Source organism: Salvelinus alpinus, chromosome 21 (assembly GCF_045679555.1).
Source record: "Salvelinus alpinus chromosome 21, SLU_Salpinus.1, whole genome shotgun sequence".
Lineage (NCBI taxonomy): Eukaryota > Metazoa > Chordata > Actinopteri > Salmoniformes > Salmonidae > Salvelinus > Salvelinus alpinus.
Window position 1 is genome coordinate 27,196,114 of NC_092106.1, and position 18,250 is coordinate 27,214,363.

Genomic DNA, 18,250 nt, shown 5'->3' on the forward strand with positions numbered 1-18,250 from the left:
AAAAGGCCAACGTGTTAAAAAAATCTTACATAAACACATTAATATTGTGTTTCTCATTTGTCACTTTTGACTTATTAAGTCTGTTTTACTGTGCAATAATCATAGTCGCACTATTTAAATATGAACTGGAAGAAACATGTGGCGTCAACCAATAATGAATGCAACAGTAATAACCTGCTATAGCTACCCTACTCCCCCTCTTCATTCAAGATCTTCCATTTTTTAAGATAACCAACATAATAATATGCTTAAAAATATGCCATGATGCTCATACAATTACATTTTTTATTTTCATGCAACATTTGTCTGATGCACTCACACGCTACTGAGGCACTTACCGGAGGATTCAACAACTGTCTCGGTCAGCCAGAGTTGGATGTGGACCAATGAATCTGTAGGCTACTAACATAACGTTTTCACTGTCGCACTGTTTGTCCTTTGCAGCAGCTGTAGTCTTTGCATTTTTTCCGTTCACAAATCAAAACAAAAGTTGCCGAACTATGATAAATAGTACTGTAGCGAGCTTGATTATTATCAATGTGAACATGTGTGAGCGACAGACTGATACGTATCACACTGACCTTCAGTAGATTGTTAGAAACAGCGTTATAATGTTCCAGATGAAATATGAAGAAGAATCACGTGACATTTAGCGTTTAAAAGGCAACTACTTCCTTGTTTGGATTGTAGTGTAGCCTAGCTAACGTTAGCAACAGTAGCAAGTCAAGTTTAACAATGTGTCTGAAGATATGTTTGTGTTTTCTCACTATTTTAGGATCCTTATATGCCTCTGGTGAGTGTTAATTTCTTGTTTAATACATGTTTTAATTGCTACCCATGGAATTAGAATACTAGAACCTTCTTATGATGGTCCGAAGGTCAGCCATGTTGGTCAGGGAGTTGGTCAACCTTGCTTTGCCAGTGCTGTGATAAGATAATGTGTAAAACAATGAATGTGAAGAATGTGTGCACTGTATGTGTGTTAACTACCTAGCCAGACAGTTTTAGAGGAATAATTCCATACACTTTTTCAAATTAACTGCCAATATGCCAACATTCCATTCAAACAATGCAGTCAATCCACAGCCATGCACTGTCTCAAATCAGTTGATGATAGGGACCCATGTCATCCAAAAAGTTATAATTTTGACTTATTTATTATTTGTTTTACCTTTTTATTTAAGTCAGTTAAGAACACATTCTTATTTACAATGACGGCCTACCGAAATGCAAAATGCCTCCTACGGGGGCTGGGATTACACATATTACGACGAGACAACACTACATAGAGAGAGACCTAAGACAACAACATAGCAAGGCAGCAACACATGACAACACAACATGACAACAATATGGTAGCAACACAACATGGTAGCAGTGCAAAACATGGTACAAACATTATTGGGCACAGACAACAGCACAAAGGGCAAGAAGGTAGAGACCACAATACATCACACAAAGCAGACACAACTGTCAGTAAGAGTGTTCATGATTGAGTCTTTGAATGAAGAGATTGAGATAAAACTGTCCAGTTTGAGTGTTTGTTGCAGCTCGTTCTAGCTGCAGCGAACTGAAAAGACGAGTGACCCAGGGATGCGTGTGCTTTGGGGACCTTTAACAGAATGTGACTGGCAGAACGGGTGTTGTATGTGGAGGATGAAGGCTGCAGTAGATATCTCAGATAGGGGGGAGTGAGGCCTAAGAGAGATTTATAAATAAGCATCAACCAGTGGGTCTTGCGACAGGAATACAGAGATGCCCAGTTTACAGAAGAGTATAGAGTGCAGTGATGTGTCCTATAAGGAGCATTGGTGGCAAATGTGATGGCCGAATGGTAAAGAACATCTAGCTGCTCGAGAGCACCCTTACCTGCCGATCTATTAATTGTCTCTGTAATCTAGCATGGGTAGGATGGTTAACTGAATCATTGTTAGTTTGGCAGCTGGGGTGAAAGAGGAACGATTTACAATAGAGGAAACCAAGTCTAGATTTAACTTTAGCCTGCAGCTTTGATATGTGCTGCGAGGCAGATGGTGTGCTGTCTAGCCATACTCCCAAGTACTTGATTGAGGGGACTACCTCAAGCTCTAAACCCTCCAAGGTAGTAATCACACCTGTGGGGAGAGGGGCATTCTTCTTACTTAACCTTGTTCTGAACACCTCCAAAACAAACGGTAATTTGGTTAAGGGCAGGGAAAGCTTTGTTGTAGAGCGTTTAACACAAAATCCGGGGAGGGGCCAGCTGAGTATAAGACTGTATAATTTGCATATAAATGGATGAGAGATCTTCCTACTGCTTGAGCTATGTTGATGTAAATTGAGACGAGTGTGGGGCCTAGGATCGAGCCTTGGTGTACTTCCTTGCTGACAGGCAATGGCTGAGACAGCAGATGTTCTGAGTTTATACACTGCACTCTTTTATCTCCCCCTTTAAATAAAGGATGAACTGTGGCTGCCTTCCAAGCAATGGGAACCTCCCCAGAGAGGAGAGGCAGGCTTGGAGATGATAGGGGCAGCAACCTTAAAGAAAAAAGGGTCTAAACCATCTGACCCAGATGTTTTTTGGGGGTCAAGTTTAAAGAGCTCCTTTAGCACCTCGGACTCAGTGACCGCCTGCAGGGAGAAGCTTCGTAGCAAGGCAGGGGAAAAAGAGGGAGGAGCGTCGGGGCTAGTCGCGTTAGAAGGGGTGGGAGATGAGGAAATGTTGGACAGGCAAGGAGGCATGGCTAAGTCAAATACGAGTCCTGACTTAATGAAGTGTCCATTGTGTCCATCTGTCATAGATCATTCTTTCAAGAGTTTTGATGATCATCCAGGTGCTTTTTGGCAAACCTGAGTCAACTTTTTGGATGACATGGGTTCCATTATGTCTGGCGAAAACCAAACTGCATTCCACAGTAAGAACCTTATACCAACTGTCAAGCGTGGTAGTGTGATGGTTTGGGGATGCTTTGCTTCCTCGGGATCTGGACGACTTGCCTTTAATAGAAGGAACCATTAATTCTGCTCTGTATAAGAGAATTCTACAGGAGGATGTCAGGACATCCATATGTGAGCTGAAACTGAAGCGCAGCTGGGTCATGCAGCAAGACAATGATCCAAAACAAACAATCCAGTCTAAATGAGAATGATTAAAAAGCAACACATTTGAAGTTTTGGAATGGCCTAGTCAAAGTCCAGACCTAATCCCAATTTGATGTTGTGGCAGGACTTGAAACTAACAGTTCATGCTTGAAAACCCACAAGTCGCTGAGCTAAAGCAGTTATGAATGAAGTGGGACAAAATTCCTCCACAGCGAGGAGGAAGAATTTGGTTGCGGTCATTGCAGCTGAAGGTGGCACAACCAGTTATTGTGTGTAAGGGGGCAATTACTTTTTCATAAGAGAATTGGGTGTTGCATGAGTTTGTTAATTTTACATTAAGTATTTTATTTTTTATTTTTTGTATACTCTGGTTCCCTTGATCTAATATTAGGTTTTAGTTTAAGATCTTATAACATTCAGTATCAAAAATATGAACAAATAGAGAAAATCAGAAAGGGGTCATACTTTTTCACAGCGCTGTGTATATATGTAAACTCAGCGAAAAAATAAATATCCTCTCACTGTCAACTGCGTTTATTTTCAGCAAACATAACATGTGTAAATATTATTATGAACATAAGATTCAATAACCTGAGACATAAACTGAACAAGTTCCACTTAAATTGATGAATGTGTCCCTGATCAAAGGGGGGTCAAAAGTAAGTCAGTATCTGGTGTGGCCACCAGCTGCATTAAGTACTGCAGTGCATCTCCTCTCTCAAGATTTGCCAGTTCTTGCTGTGAGATGTTACCCCTCTCTTCCACCATGGCACCTTCAAGTTCCCGGACATTTCTGGCCGGGAATGGCCCTGGCCCTCACCCTCCGATCCAACAGGTTCCAGATGTGCTCAATGGGATTGAGATCTGGGCTCTTTGCTGGCTATGGCAGAACACTGACATTCTTGTCTTGCAGGAAATCACGCACAGAACGAGCAGTATGGCTGGTGGCATTGTCATGCTGGAGGGTCGTGTCAGGATGAGCCTGCAGGAAGGAGGAGAATGTCTTCCCTGTAACGCACAGCATTGAGATGGCCTGCAATGACAAAAAGCTCAGTCCGATGATGCTGTGAGACTCCGCACTAGACCATGACGGACCCTCCACCTCCAAATCGATCCCGCTCCAGAGTACAGGCCTCTGTGTAACGCTCATTCCTTTGACGATAAACACGAATCCGACCACCACCCCTGGTGAGACAACTGCGACTCGTCAGTGAAGAGCACTTCTTTCCAGTCCTGTCTGGTTCAGCGACTGTGGGTTTGTGCCCATAGGCGACGTTGTTTTGCCGGTGATGTCTGGTGAGGACCTGCCTTACAACAGGCCTACAAGCCCTCAGTCCAGCCTCTCTCAGCCTATTGCGGAGAGTCTCTGAGCACTGATGGAGGATTGTGCGTTCCTGGTGTAACTCGGGCAGTTGTTGTTGCCATCCTGTACCTGTCCCGCAGGTGTGATGTTCGGATGTACCGATCCTGTGCAGGTGTTGTTACTAGAGGTCAACCGATTCAGATTTTTTTTTTCAACGCCAATACCGATTATTGGAGGACCAAAAAAGCCGATACCGATTTTAATAAATAATATTTGTATTTTATTCTATTGAAGAGATTTTTATCTATTTGTAATAATGACAATTACAACAATACTGAATTAACACTAAGTTAATATAATACATCAATAAAATCTATTTAGCCTCAAATAAATAATGAAACATGTTCAATTTGGTTTAAATAATGCAAAAACAAAGTGTTGGAGAAGAAAGTAAAAGTGCAATATGTGCCATGTAAAAAAGCTAACGTTTAAGTTCCTTGCTCAGAACATATGAAAGCTGGTGGTTCCTTTTAACATGAGTCTTCAATATTCCCAGGTAAGAAGTTTTAGGTTGTAGTTATTATAGGAATTATAGGACTATTTCTCTCTATACGATTTGTTTTTCATATACCTTTGACTATTGAATGTTCTTATAAGCACTTTAGTATTGCCAGTGTAACAGTATAGCTTCCGTCCCTCTCCTCGCTCCTACCTGGGCTCGAACCAGGAACACATCGACAACAGCCACCCTCGACGCATCGCTCCACAAAAGCCGCGGCCCATGCAGAGCAAGGGGAACAACTACTCCAAGTCTCAGAGCGAGTGACGTTTGAAACGCTATTAGTGCGCACCCCGCTAACTAGCTAGCCATTTCACATCGGTTACACCAGCCTAATCTCGGGAGTTGATAGACTTGAAGTCATAAACAGCTTGATGCATTGCGAAGAGCTGCTGGCAGAACGCACAAAAGTGCTGTTTGAATGAATGCTTACGAGCCTGCTGGTGCCTACCATCGCTCAGTCAGGCTGCTCTATCAAATCATAGACTTAATTATAACATAACACACAGAAATACGAGCCTTAGGTCATTAATATGGTCGAATCCGGAAACTATCGTCTCAAACAAAACGTTTATTCTTTCAGTGAAATACGGAACCGTTACCTATTTTATCTAACGGGTGGCATCCATCAGTCTAAATATTCCTGTTACATTGCACAGCCTTCAATGTTATGTCATAATTACGTAAAATTCTGGCAAATTAGGCATCCCAAACTGTTGCATATACCCTGACTCTGCGTGCAATGAACGCAAGAGAAGTGACACAATTTCACCTGGTTAATATTGCCTGCTAACCTGGATTTCTTTTAGCTAAATATGCAGGTTTAAAAATATATACTTCTGTGTTTTGATTTTAAGAAAGGCATTGATGTTTATGGTTAGGTACAGTCGTGCAACGATTGTGCTTTTTTTTCGCAAATGTGCTTTCGTTAAATCATCCCCCGTTTGGCGAAGTTGGCTATTTCTTCCTAACAAAGACAGTCTTCACAGTTTGCAATGAGCTAGGCGGCCCAAACTGCTGCATATACCCTGACTCTGTTGCAAGAGAAGTGACACCATTTTCCCTAGTTAAAATAAATTCATGTTAGCAGGCAATATTAACTAAATATGCAGATTTAAAAATATGTACTTGTGTATTGATTTTAAGATGTTATGGTTATGTTTATGGTTAGGTACACGTTGGAGCAACGACAGTCCTTTTTCGCGAATGCGCACCGTAACGATTATATGCAACGCAGGACACGCTAGATAAACTAGTAATATCATCAACCATGTGTAGTTAACTAGTGATTATGATTGTTTTTTTTTATAAGTTTAATGCTAGCTATCAACTTACCTTGGCTTCTTACTGCATTCGCGTAACAGGCAGGCTCCTCGTGGAGTGCAATGTAATCAGGTGGTTAGAGCGTTGGACTAGTTAACTGTAAGGTTGCAAGATTGAATCCCTGAGCTGACAAGGTAAAAAGCTGTCATTCTGCCCCTGAACAAGGCAGTTAACCCACCTAGGCCGTCATTGAAAATAAGAATGTGTTCTTAACTGACTTGCCTAGTTAAATAACGGTGTCCAAAAATACCAATTTCCGAGTGTTATGAAAACTTGAAATCGGCCATTCTGATTAATCGGTCGACCTCTAGTTGTTACGTGGTCTGCCACTGCGAGGACGATCAGCTGTTCGTCCCGTCTCCCTGTAGCGCTGTCTTAGGCGTCTCACAGTATGGACATTGCAATTTATTGCTCTGGCCACATCTGCAGTCCTCATGCCTCCTTGCAGCATGCCTAAGGCACGTTCACACAGATGAGCAGGGACCCTGTGCATCTTTCGTTTGGTGTTTTTCAGAGTCAGTAGAAAGGCCTCTTTTTTTAGTATCCTAAGTTTTCATAACTGTGACCTTAATTGCCTACCGTCTGTAATCGTCTTAACGACCGTTCCACAGGTGCATGTTCATTGAAAAAGCATGGGAAACGGTGTTTAAACCCTTTACAATGAAGATCTGTGAAGTTAATTCGTAAAAATCCAAATATCTTTGAAAGACAGGGTCCTGAAAAAGGGACATTTTCTCTTTTTGCTGAGTTTGTGTATGTTTAATTGCCATGTAAATGCACTTATATTCTATCGTATAATAGCGCTGAGCTTTCCAAGAAAACAAAATCGGAGAACTTACTACAAATAATTGATAAAAACCTGTATAAACTGAATATATATTTGACACTATTTCAGGTTGACTATAATTCCATTTACATTTTGGATACATCACATGCCTTTTATTTTCCTGCATAAGTAAAAGCAGGAAATGCATTGCCTCTACTGCCATTCATTCCAATTAGACTGGTTTTGGATCTCTCCCTGACCAAGATGGCTGCTATTTTGGAACTTTGAGAGTTTATGACATAGCCTCTCTAGTAATTTAATAGGATTGCCAGAATGTGCAGCATGAGCTGTCAACAACATGAATCAGTCACGAACTGTAGCTATGACTATTTATTCCTTCTAAAATGTTGTGGCAACTGTAGGCTAGATCTTTGATAGATTGTATCATTGTTTGTAGCTACACTGCATTTGGGAAGTATTCAGACCCCTTGACTTTTTCCACATTTTGTTAAGTTACAGCCTTATTCTAAAATGTACTAAATTGTTTTTCCCCCTCATCGATTTACACAAAATACCTCATAATGACAAAGCAAAAACGGGTTTTTAGACATTTTTGCAAATGTATAAAAAAAATCAAACTGTCACATTTACACACAGTACCAGTCAAAAGTTGACACCTCATTCAAGGGTTTCTTAATTTTTTTTTACTATTTTCTACATTGTAGATCAAAAGTGAAGAAAGACATCAAAAATATAAATTAATGTAGTAACCAAAAAAGTGTTCAACAAATCTACATTTTAGATTCTTCAAAGTAGCCACCCTTTGCCTTTAACAGCTTTGCACACTCTTGGCATTCTCTCAACCAGCTTCAAGAAGAATGCTTTTCCAATAGTCTTGAAGGAGTTCCCACATGTTGAGCACTTGTTGGCTGCATTTCCTTCGCTCTGCGGTCCAACTCATTCCAAACCATCTCAATTGGGTTGAGGTTGGGTGATTGTGGAGGCCAGGTCATCTGATGCAGCACTTCATTATCTCCTTGGTGAAATAGCCCTTACACAGCCTGGAGGTGTGTTTTGGGGTCATTGTCCTGTTGAAAAACAAATTATAGTTGGGACTAAGCGCAAATCAGATGGGATGGTGTAATGCTGTGGTAGCGATGCTGGTTAAGTGTGCCTTGAATTCTAAATAAATCACAGACCGTGTTACCAGCAAAGCACCATCACACCACCTCCTCCATGCTTCACGGTGGGAATCAAACACGCAGATATCATCCGTTCACCTACCCTGCGTCTCACAAAGATACGGCCAAAAATCTAAAATTGACTCATCAAACCAAAGGACATATTTCCACCGGTCCAATGTCCATTGCTCATGTTCCTTGGCCCAAGAAAGTCTCTTCTTATTGTTGTCCTTTAGTAGTCGTTTCTTTGCAGCAATTCGACCATGACGGCCTGATTCACGCAGTCTCCTCTGAACAGTTGCTGTTGAGATGTGTCTGTTACTTGAACTCAGATTTTTTTTTGAGGGGGGCTGCAATCTGAGGTGCAGTTATCTCTAATGAACTTATCCTCTGCCCGCAGAGGTAACTCTGGGTCTTCCTTTCCTTTGGCGGTCCTCATTAGAGCCAGTAATGATGGACTGTCATTTCCCTTTGCTTATTTCAGCTGTTCTTGCCATAATTTGGACTTGGTCTTTTACCAAATAGGGCTATCTTCTGTATGTCACAGCACAACGGATTGGCTCAAATGCATTAAGAAGGAAAGAATTCAACAAATTAACTTTTTAACGAGGCACACCTGTTAATTGAAATGTATTCCAGGTGACTACCTCCATGAGCTGGTTGAGAGAATGTCAAGAGTATGTAAAACTGTCATCAAGGCAAAGGGTGGCTACTTTGAAGAATCTCAAATATATATTTTGATTTGTTGAACACTTTCTTTTTTTTTTGGTTACTACATGATTCCATATGTTATTTCATAGTTTGACTTCACTATTGATCTACAATGTAGAAAATAGTAAAAATAAAGAAACCCTGGAATTATTAGGTGTGTGTACAAACTTTTGACTGGTACTGTAAATATTCAGACCCTTTACTTTGACAGTGATTACAGCCTCGACTTGTTGGGTATGATGCTGCAAGCTTGGCACACCTGTATTTGGGGAGTTTCTCCCATTCTTCTCTGCAGATCCCCTCTAGCTTTGTCAGGTTGGATGGGAAGCGTCGCTGCGTAGCTATTTTCAGGTCTCTCGATGTTTAAGTCCAGGCTCTGGCTGGGCCACTCAAGGACATTCAGGGACTTGTCCTGAAGCCACTTTTGTCCTGAAGCCACTCCTGTGTTGTCTTGGCTGTGTGCTTAAGGTCGATGTCCTGTTGGAAGGTGAACCTTCACCCCAGTTTTCATCAAGGATCTCTCTGTACTTTGCTCCGTTCATCTTTCCCTCGATCCTGACTAGTCTCCCAGGCCATGCCGCTGAAAAACCATCCCCACAGCATGCTGCCACCATGCTTCACCGTAAGGATGGTGCCAGGTTTCCTCCAGATGTGACACTTGGCATTCAGGCCAAAGACTTCAATCTTGGTTTCCATCTTGGTTTCATCAGACCAGAGAATCTCGTTTCTCATGGTCTGAGAGTCCTTTAGGTGCCTTTGGGCAAACTCCAAGCAGGCTGTCATGTGCCTTTTTTTTTACTGAGGAATGGTTCCGTCTGGCCACTCTACCATAAAGGCCTGATTGGTGGAGTGTTGCACAGATGGTTGTCCTTCTGGAAGTTTCTCATCTCCACAGAGGAACCCTGGAGCTCTGTCAGTGACGATCTGGTTCTTTGTCACCTCCCTGACCAAGGCCCTTCTCCCCCGATTGCTCACTTTGGCCGGGCAGCCAGCTCTAGGAAGTCTTGGTGGTTCCAAACTTCTTCCATTTAAGAATGATGAACTGTGTTCTTGGGGACTTTCAATGCTGCAGAAATGTTTTGATACCCTTCCCCAGATCTGTGCTTTGACACAATCCTGTCTCGGAGCTCTACAGACAATTCCTTTGACCTCATTTCTTTCTCTGACATGCACTGTCAGCTGTAGGACCTTATATCGACGTGTGTGCCTTTCCAAATCATGTCCAGTCAGTTGAATTTACCACAGGTGGACTCCAAGTTGTGGTAACATCTTAAGGATAATCAATGGAAAGGATGCACCTGAGCTCAATTTCGAGTCTCATAGCAAAAGGTCTGAATACTTACGTAAATAAGGTGTTTTTCTAAACCTGTTTTCGCTTTGTCATTATGGGGTATTGTGTGTAGGTTGAGGAATTTTGTTTTTATTTAATACATTTTAGAATAAGGCAACAAAAAAAATGTAGCAAAAAGCCAAGGGGTCTGAATAATTTTTGAATGCACTGTACATTGAATGATGCATTTTACTGTCAAGGCAACTGAACAGGTAAATGTGTCAAGATTATATTTTATTGGGCTTCATGCATACTGTCAAAACATTGAAAGAGTAACTTTGAATATGTGTAATGATTGTTTGTTTAATTGACTTGGATAAATATGTTCTAATACAGTAGATTTAATATTGTTTTTGTTTCCAGACGGTGGGTTCCGCTTTGCCTCCTATTATGGCGATCACATGGTTCTGCAGAAGGCCCCAGAGAGGGCTGTGTTGTGGGGCTATGGACCCGATGATGCTGAGGTCACAGTCTTTCTATCAGGAGGACCAGTCACTAACAATGCACCTGCTGTCAGTGTGGCTGCCGGTGAGTTATCTGATCCCAACAATGCCTTTAGTTTAGCGTGCCTATCCAGTCATGTCATGAAGTTGAGGATGAAGTAAGCAGAACTGTAATTTCAAGAAGAGTTGATAAAACCCTAAGCTCTTGTCAAGGTATTTTTCTAACAAATGTTATTTTCGTACTGTGAAGGTGACTGACGTCTGTCAGAATGAGGGAAAAAGCTGCGGAAGTGTGAGGGACAAAAAAAGCACGTTGTTTGAAGTTAATTGTGCTCAGTGTCCCACTTTTTTTCTGCCGTGCAATGTACTGTACAGTGTATTTGGAAAGTATTCAGACACCTTTACTTTTTCCACATTTTGTTACGTTATAGCCTTTATTCTAAAATGGATTAAATAAAAATAATGACAAAGCGAAAACAGGTTTTTAGAAATGTTTGCAAATGTAATTTGCTTTGTCATTATGGGGTATTGTGTGTAGATTGTTTCCCCCCCCCCCCCCCTTAATGTAATCCATTTTAGAATAAGGCTGTAACGTAACAAAATGCAGGAAAAAGGGATTCCGAATATGCTAAGGTATTGCTGTTTTTTGTTTTGTCATTTTGGGGTATTGTGTGTAGATGAGGAATTGTTTTTATTTCATCCATTTTAGAATAAGGCTGTAACAATGTAGGAAGGGTTCTGAATACTTTCCAAATGCACTGTATATTAAGACATTAGCGTAACCTTCACTGATCCATGGTTTTGGATCTCTTCCCAGGGATATGGAAGGTGGCCCTTGTCCCAATGGAAGCTGGCGGCCCCTACAACTTGACTGCAGTCCTCCAGAACAACCACAGTATCACTCTCACAGATGTGCTGTTTGGGGATGTCTGGCTGTGTGGGGGACAGAGCAACATGGCTTTCACAACTTCTCAGGTATACTCTGCAATGTTCAAGTAAGTCTGAGTTTGCATAGTTGTAATAATAACCATTATTATGTCTTGTCTTCCAAGGTGTTCAATGCATCAGAGGAGCTAGCGCTGGCCTCCAAGTTCCCCCAGGTGCGGATCTTTATGGCTGCCTTGGAGCAGAGCTTTACTGAGCTGACTGACCTGGCTGGAGTGGAGGTGCCCTGGTCTGTCCCCACAGCAAGTATGGACAGGCTCATACAGTCTATTAGCTCAATTAGATGTGAAATGTCATGCAAATGGTATTAATACATCTAGTTGATAATGGGAATTAATCTTAAACCTCCTGAACAGAGTTGCTGGGTGGTGGGGATTTCAAGCACTACTCTGCAGTGTGCTGGATGTTTGGGCGCCACTTGTACAAGGTGCTGAAGTACCCCATCGGCCTAGTGACGTCCTGCTGGGGAGGCACACCTGTAGAGGCATGGTCCTCCCCACGAGCACTCCAACACTGTGACCTGGATAGGATTAACGGGTAAGTGTACAGGGACCCTGGAGCTTTACTCTTGCAATTGAGATGTTCGGTAGGTATGCTACTTTACATCTTACATCAGCAATTATAGACATCTTCTTAAGGATTGTAGATGGGCAGACTAGTGAATATTTTTGTCTTGTTTCTTTTGGACTAAGTTAATGTGAACATTGTTACAGAAATATGCAGGTAGCATGCACCTTAAAATATCCTCTCACCTATGGTACTTGATATCAGTTGGCCTATGTCTTGTTCTTTTCATCCAGATTCCCCATGCCATATACACCTTCAATGTATTTGTCTGTGTGGACTAACTCTATTTTGTGGAATGCCATGATCCATCCACTTCTCAACATGACCATCAAAGGAGCTATCTGGTACCAAGGTAAAACAGCTTGGGGTCACATCTGTTTTCTCCCATCTTTTAGCATACAGTAACAGCATAGAAACTGAAGACATGTCTGACCTGACCCCTGTGATAGGTGAGGCCAACACAGACTACAATCAGAAGAAATACTCCTGTTCCTTTCCCTCCATGATTGATGACTGGAGGATGGCTTTCCACCAGAGCTCAGGGGGACAGACTGCACCAGATTTCCCCTTTGGATTTGTACAGGTACTGACTAAATGTTATGGTTATAGTTTGAGACTGAGACTGAGCTGATAACATATCTGTGATTCTGCAGCAGCTGATGTTGAGACGTCCTACAAGCCTCTTGGCTGGTGTTTACAGAACATTCAGTGCTGTGTGATAAGGCCCTTATCGTGACAACACCTAATCCCCTGTGAATGTAAACTCAGCAAAAAAAGAAACGTCTTCTCACTGTCAACTGTTTATTTTCAGTAAATTTAACATGTGTAAATATTTGTATGAACAAAAGATTCAACAACTGAGAAAAACTGAACAGGTTATGACTAACATAAATGGAATAATGTGTCCCTGAACAAAGGGGGGGTCAAAATCAAAAGTAAGTCAGTATCTGGTGTGGCCACCAGCTGCATTAAGTACTGCAGTGCATCTCCTCCTCATGGACTGCACATGGACTGCACCAGATTTGCCAGTTATTGCTATGAGATGTTACCCCACTCTTCCACCAAGGCACCTGCAAGTTACCAGACATTTCTGGGGGGAATGGCAATGGCCCTCATCCTCCGATCCAACAGGTCCCAGACGTGCTCAATGGGTTTAAGAGCCGGGCTCTTCGCTGGCCATGGCAGAACACTGTGTCTTGCAGGAAATCATGCACAGAACGAGCAGTATGGCTGGTGGCATTGTCATGTCAGGATGAGCCTACAGGAAGGGTACCACATGAGGCAGGACGATGTCTTCCCTATAACGCACAGCGTTGAGATTGCCTGCAATGACAACAAGCTCAGTCCGATGATGCTGTGAGACACTGCCCTAGACCATGACGGACCCTCCACCTCCAAATCGATCCCGCTCCAGAGTACAGGCCTCGGTGTAAGGCTCATTCCTTCGACGATAAACACGAATCCGACCATCACCCCTGGTGAGACAAAACCGCGACTCGTCAGTGAAGAGCACTTCTTGCCAGTCATGTCTGGTCCAGCGACTGTGGGTTTGTGCCCATAGGTGACGTTGTTGCCGGTGATGTCTGGTGAGGACCTGCCTTACAACAGGCCTACAAGCCCTCAGTCCAGCCTCTCAGCCTATTGCGGATAGTTTGAAAGCACTGATGGAGTGATTGTGCGTTCCTGGTGTAACTCTGGCAGTTGTTGCCATCCTGTACCTGTCCCGCAGGTGTGATGTTCGGATGTACCGATCCTGTGCAGGTGTTGTTACACGTGGTCTGCCACTGCGAGGACGATCAGCTGTCACAGTACAGACATTGCAATTTATTGCCCAGGCCACATCTGCAGTCCTCATGCCTCCTTGCAGCATGCCTAAGGCACATTCCCGCAGGGACCTTGGGCATCTTTCTTTTGGTGGTTTCAGAGTCCGTAGAAAGGCCTCAAATGTCCTAAGTTTTCATAACAGTGACCTTAATTGCCTACCTTCTGTAAGCTGTTAGTGTCTTAACGACCGTTCCACAGGTGCATGTTCATTTAATTGTTTATGGATCATTGAACAAGCATGAGAAACAGTGTTTAAACCCTTTACAATGAAGATCTGTGAAGTTATTTGGATTTTTACGAATTATCTTTAAAGGACAGGGTCCTGAATCTCAGCAAAAAAATACATCTCCCTTTATCTAGCATAGTAGCAATCACTACATTGCTTTGTCAATGTATCATATCAGGATGTTATCAACTGCTGCTTATGCTGTTACATTGATTGTGTCTATATATTTGTCCTCAGGTCTCTACGTCTAGAAAGATTGAAAAAGTATGTGACACCCTAGGCTAATGACTTCTCCAAGCTAATTGGAGTCAGGACTCCGCTAACCTGGAGTCCAATCAATGAGACGAGATTGGAGATGTTGGTTAGAGCTGAGTTTGCTATTCATAAGAAGCATTGCCTGATGTGACCCATGCCTCGAACAAAAGAGATCTTAGAAGACCTAAGATTAAGAATTGTTGACTTTCATAAAGTTGGAAAGGGTTACAAAAGTATCTTTAAAAGCCTTGATGTTCATCAGTCCACAGTAAGACTAATTGTCTATGAATGGAGAAAGTTCAGCACAGTTGCTATCTATTCTCCCTAAGAGTGGCCAACCTGCAAAGATGACTTCAAGAGCACAGTGCAGAACGCTCAATGAGGTTAAGAATCCTAGAGTTTCAGCTAAAGACTTACAGAAATATCTGGAACATGCTAACATTTCTGTTGACGAGTCTACAATACGTAAAACACCAAATAAGAAGGGTGTTCATGGGAGGACACCATGGAAGAAGCCACTCCTGTCCAAAAAAAACATTGCTGCACGTCTGAAGATTGCAAAAGTGCACCTGGATGTTCCACAGCGCTACTGGCAAAATATTCTGTGGACAGATGAAACTACAGTTGAGTTGTTTGGAAGGACCACACAATACTATGTGTGGAGAAAAAAAAAGGCATATCACACCAACATCAAAACCTCATCCCAACTGTAAAGTATGGTGGAGGGAGCATCATGGTTTGGGGCTGCTTTGCTGCCTCAGGGCCTGGACAGCTTGCTATCATCGACGGGAAAATGAATTTCCAAGTTTATCAAGACATTTTTCAGGAGAATGTTCACCAATTGAAGCGCAACAGAAGTCGGGTGACGCAGCAGGACCATAACCCAAAACATAAATAAATCAACAGAATGGTTTTAAAAGAAGTGGCCTGACTTCAACCCGCTTGAGATGCTTTGGCAAGAGAGCAGTTCACACCAGACATCCCAAGAATATTGCTGAACTGAAACGGTTTTGTAAAGAGGAATGGTCCAAAATTCCTCCTGACCGTTGTGCAGGTCTGATCCGCAACTACAGAAAACGTTTGGTTGAGGTTATTGCTGCCAAAGGAGGGTTAACCAGTTATTAAATCCAAGGGTTCACATACTTTTTCTTGCCGCTATCTAGCATAGTAGGAATCTTGACAATGTATCACTCCAGGATGTTATCCACTGTTGCTTACGCTGTTATGTTGATTTTGTCTATATTTGTCCTGAGGTCTCTACGTATAGAAAGGCCTCCTTAAGTGAGGGATTTCCAAACATACGCTGGCACCAGACTGCAGACTATGGCTTTGCTCCCAACCTGCGTATGAAGAACACATTCATGGCTGTTGCTATGGACTTAGGAGATGAAATGTCTCCTTTTGGCAGGTAAGTAACAATCATAGAATGGATACCACAGTATTTGATAGGCCTGTACTCTTCTAAAAGCTTTAAGCAGTTCACATATGAATACTGTGAGAATACAAGGCTACGTTCCAATATGGAAACTAACATACCACTTAGGATGCATGTATTGAATCATTCTAAGTGGTATGCTAATGAGGGTATTATAATGTGGAACAAGATGTTTACCAGTGACTTTGTTCCAGTATCCATCCCCGGGACAAGCAGGACGTGGCCTATAGACTGTCTCTAGGGGCGAGAGCTGTGGCTTATGGGGAGGAGGGTGTCTCATTCCAGGGGCCTTTCCCTAGCCGGGTCCTGGTCAATGACCAGTATATCAACGTAACCTATGACCAGAGAGTGTCTGTCACTCAATCCAAAGATATCTTTCAGGTAAGTGTGATGGCTGTAGTTGTAATGTGTTCTAAAGTATGGGGTAGCATTTAGCCTAGTGGTTAGAGTGCTTGGCTGGTAACCAAAATGTTGCCTGTTTGAATACCCGATCCGGCAATGTGAAAAATCTGTTGATCTGCCCTTGAGCAAGACAATAAACTCTCATTTGCCCCAGAGGCACCACACTACTATGGAAGACCCTGTAAAACAACACATTTGACTGCACCTATCCGGTGTATGTGACAGTACAACATTATTAGTGTTTCTACTGACCATGATCAGGTTGGGCTGGATGAACTGGGTCTGAATTCTTTCTTTGTCATTGTCAGCAGCTTGGCATGTTATCATGTAGGCTTTTCCACCTTGCTAAAAAAGTGTCAGGGGAAACCATTTCTTAACCAGACTGTTTCTTCCTCAGATTTGCTGCTCAGTGGTGAGGGCACCCTGTGACTCTCTGTCACTGTGGGTCCCAGCTCCCATACTGCAGTGGGGCCTTAGCGCCGTCCAAGTGTCCACGAATTACTGTTCCATGAATAATGTAGCCGGCCTGCGCTACGCATGGAGGGACTGGCCTTGTGACTTTAAGGCATGTCCTGTTTACAGTGCTGATGGTGTTCTACCTGCACCTCCCTTCACTCTCAACCGCTGGCCAGACAAGCAGTGAGATGAGAACCCCTCTGCTAGGAATGGATTATTCCACCCAAATATGGTGTGGTGGTTAACAAGATGCACTTGTGTCAAGACTGGAAATGAAATGCTTACATTTCCTCTTGAGTCATCAGTGTGAAGCTGATTGCAGTCTTTCAGTGTGTGTATCTTTGAATTGTCTTGAACATAATTATGTAGTTATCTACAAAAACCAATAACCTCTTTGGCTTGTTTACAATTGCACTGAAGCTGAATCATTCTATAATTTTTCATATTGTATTCTACGTTTATTTACGCAGTGGGAAATGTGTTTTGAATGATACAATATGAGCAATGGTTGCCAATCACTATTGCCTTATTTCATTTTACTATCATTGATCATCAAATAAACAAGTTAGTGGGTTTTTATTGAAATGCCAGGTGTGGTCCATCTACATTGTCCACCAAATCAATTATAGTTCTATCTACACAGTGCTACAGGGGTCAGCTTGAAGGTGCTCTACACAAAGAGACCAGATTAACTGTTTCTTTCACATGATAGCAACAATGTGGTATGCTAATGAGGGTATTAGAATGTGCAACGAGGTTTACCAGTGACTTTGTTCCCGTATCCATGCCCGAGACAAGCAGAACGTGGCCTACAGACTGTCTCTAGGAGTGAGAACTGTGGCTTATGGGGAGGAAGGCGTCTCATTCTAGGGGCCTAGCCGTTACCCATGAGCAGAGAGTCTGTCACTCAAGCCACAAATATGTATATACTACCGTTCAAAGGTTTGGGGTCACTTAGAAAAGCACTTTTTTTGTCCATTAAAATAACATCAAATTGATTGAATATCTACAGAGGCCCATTATTACTCTTCTAAAAGCTTTAAGCAGTTCACATATGAATACTGTGAGAATACAAGGCTACGTACTAACATACCACTTAGGATGCATGTGTTGAATCATTCTAAGTGGTATGCTAATGAGGGTATTAGAATGTGGAACAAGATGTTTACCAGTGACTTTGTTCCAGTATCCATCCCCGGGACAAGCAGGACGTGGCCTATAGACTGTCTCTAGGGGCAAGAGCTGTGGCTTATTTGGAGGAGGTCGTCTCATTCCAGGGGCCTTTCCCGAGCCGGGTCTTGGTGAATGACCAGTATCTCAACATTATCTATAACCAGAGAGGTCGCTCAATCCAAAGATATCTTTCAAGTTTGATGCTGTACTTGTAATGTGTATTAATTATGTTATGGTGTAGTGTTTCTACCGAATATGAACAGGATG

General features: G+C 42.4%; 1 protein-coding gene across 1 annotated transcript; it reads left to right on the forward strand.

Annotated features, from left to right (window-relative positions):
• Positions 1-455: 455 nt before the first annotated feature.
• siae (sialic acid acetylesterase) lies at positions 456-17,395 on the forward strand. Its single transcript, XM_071357606.1, has 10 exons — positions 456-793; positions 10,621-10,785; positions 11,518-11,675; positions 11,753-11,891; positions 12,002-12,182; positions 12,446-12,564; positions 12,662-12,795; positions 15,771-15,925; positions 16,147-16,333; positions 16,752-17,395. The coding sequence occupies exons 1-10, from the start codon at positions 736-738 to the stop codon at positions 16,995-16,997; spliced, it is 1,542 nt and encodes a 513-aa protein (XP_071213707.1). The 5' UTR covers positions 456-735; the 3' UTR covers positions 16,998-17,395.
• Positions 17,396-18,250: the final 855 nt, after the last annotated feature.

Bases quoted from the DNA above. Each gene is read 5' to 3' on its own strand.
- siae (XM_071357606.1), top strand. From the start codon at position 736: ATGTGTCTGAAGATATGTTTGTGTTTTCTCACTATTTTAGGATCCTTA. The intron at 11,892-12,001 runs GTATGGACAGGC...CCTCCTGAACAG, and splicing joins CTGGTCTGTCCCCACAGCAA to AGTTGCTGGGTGGTGGGGAT. The intron at 16,334-16,751 runs GTAAGTGTGATG...TTTCTTCCTCAG, and splicing joins AATCCAAAGATATCTTTCAG to ATTTGCTGCTCAGTGGTGAG.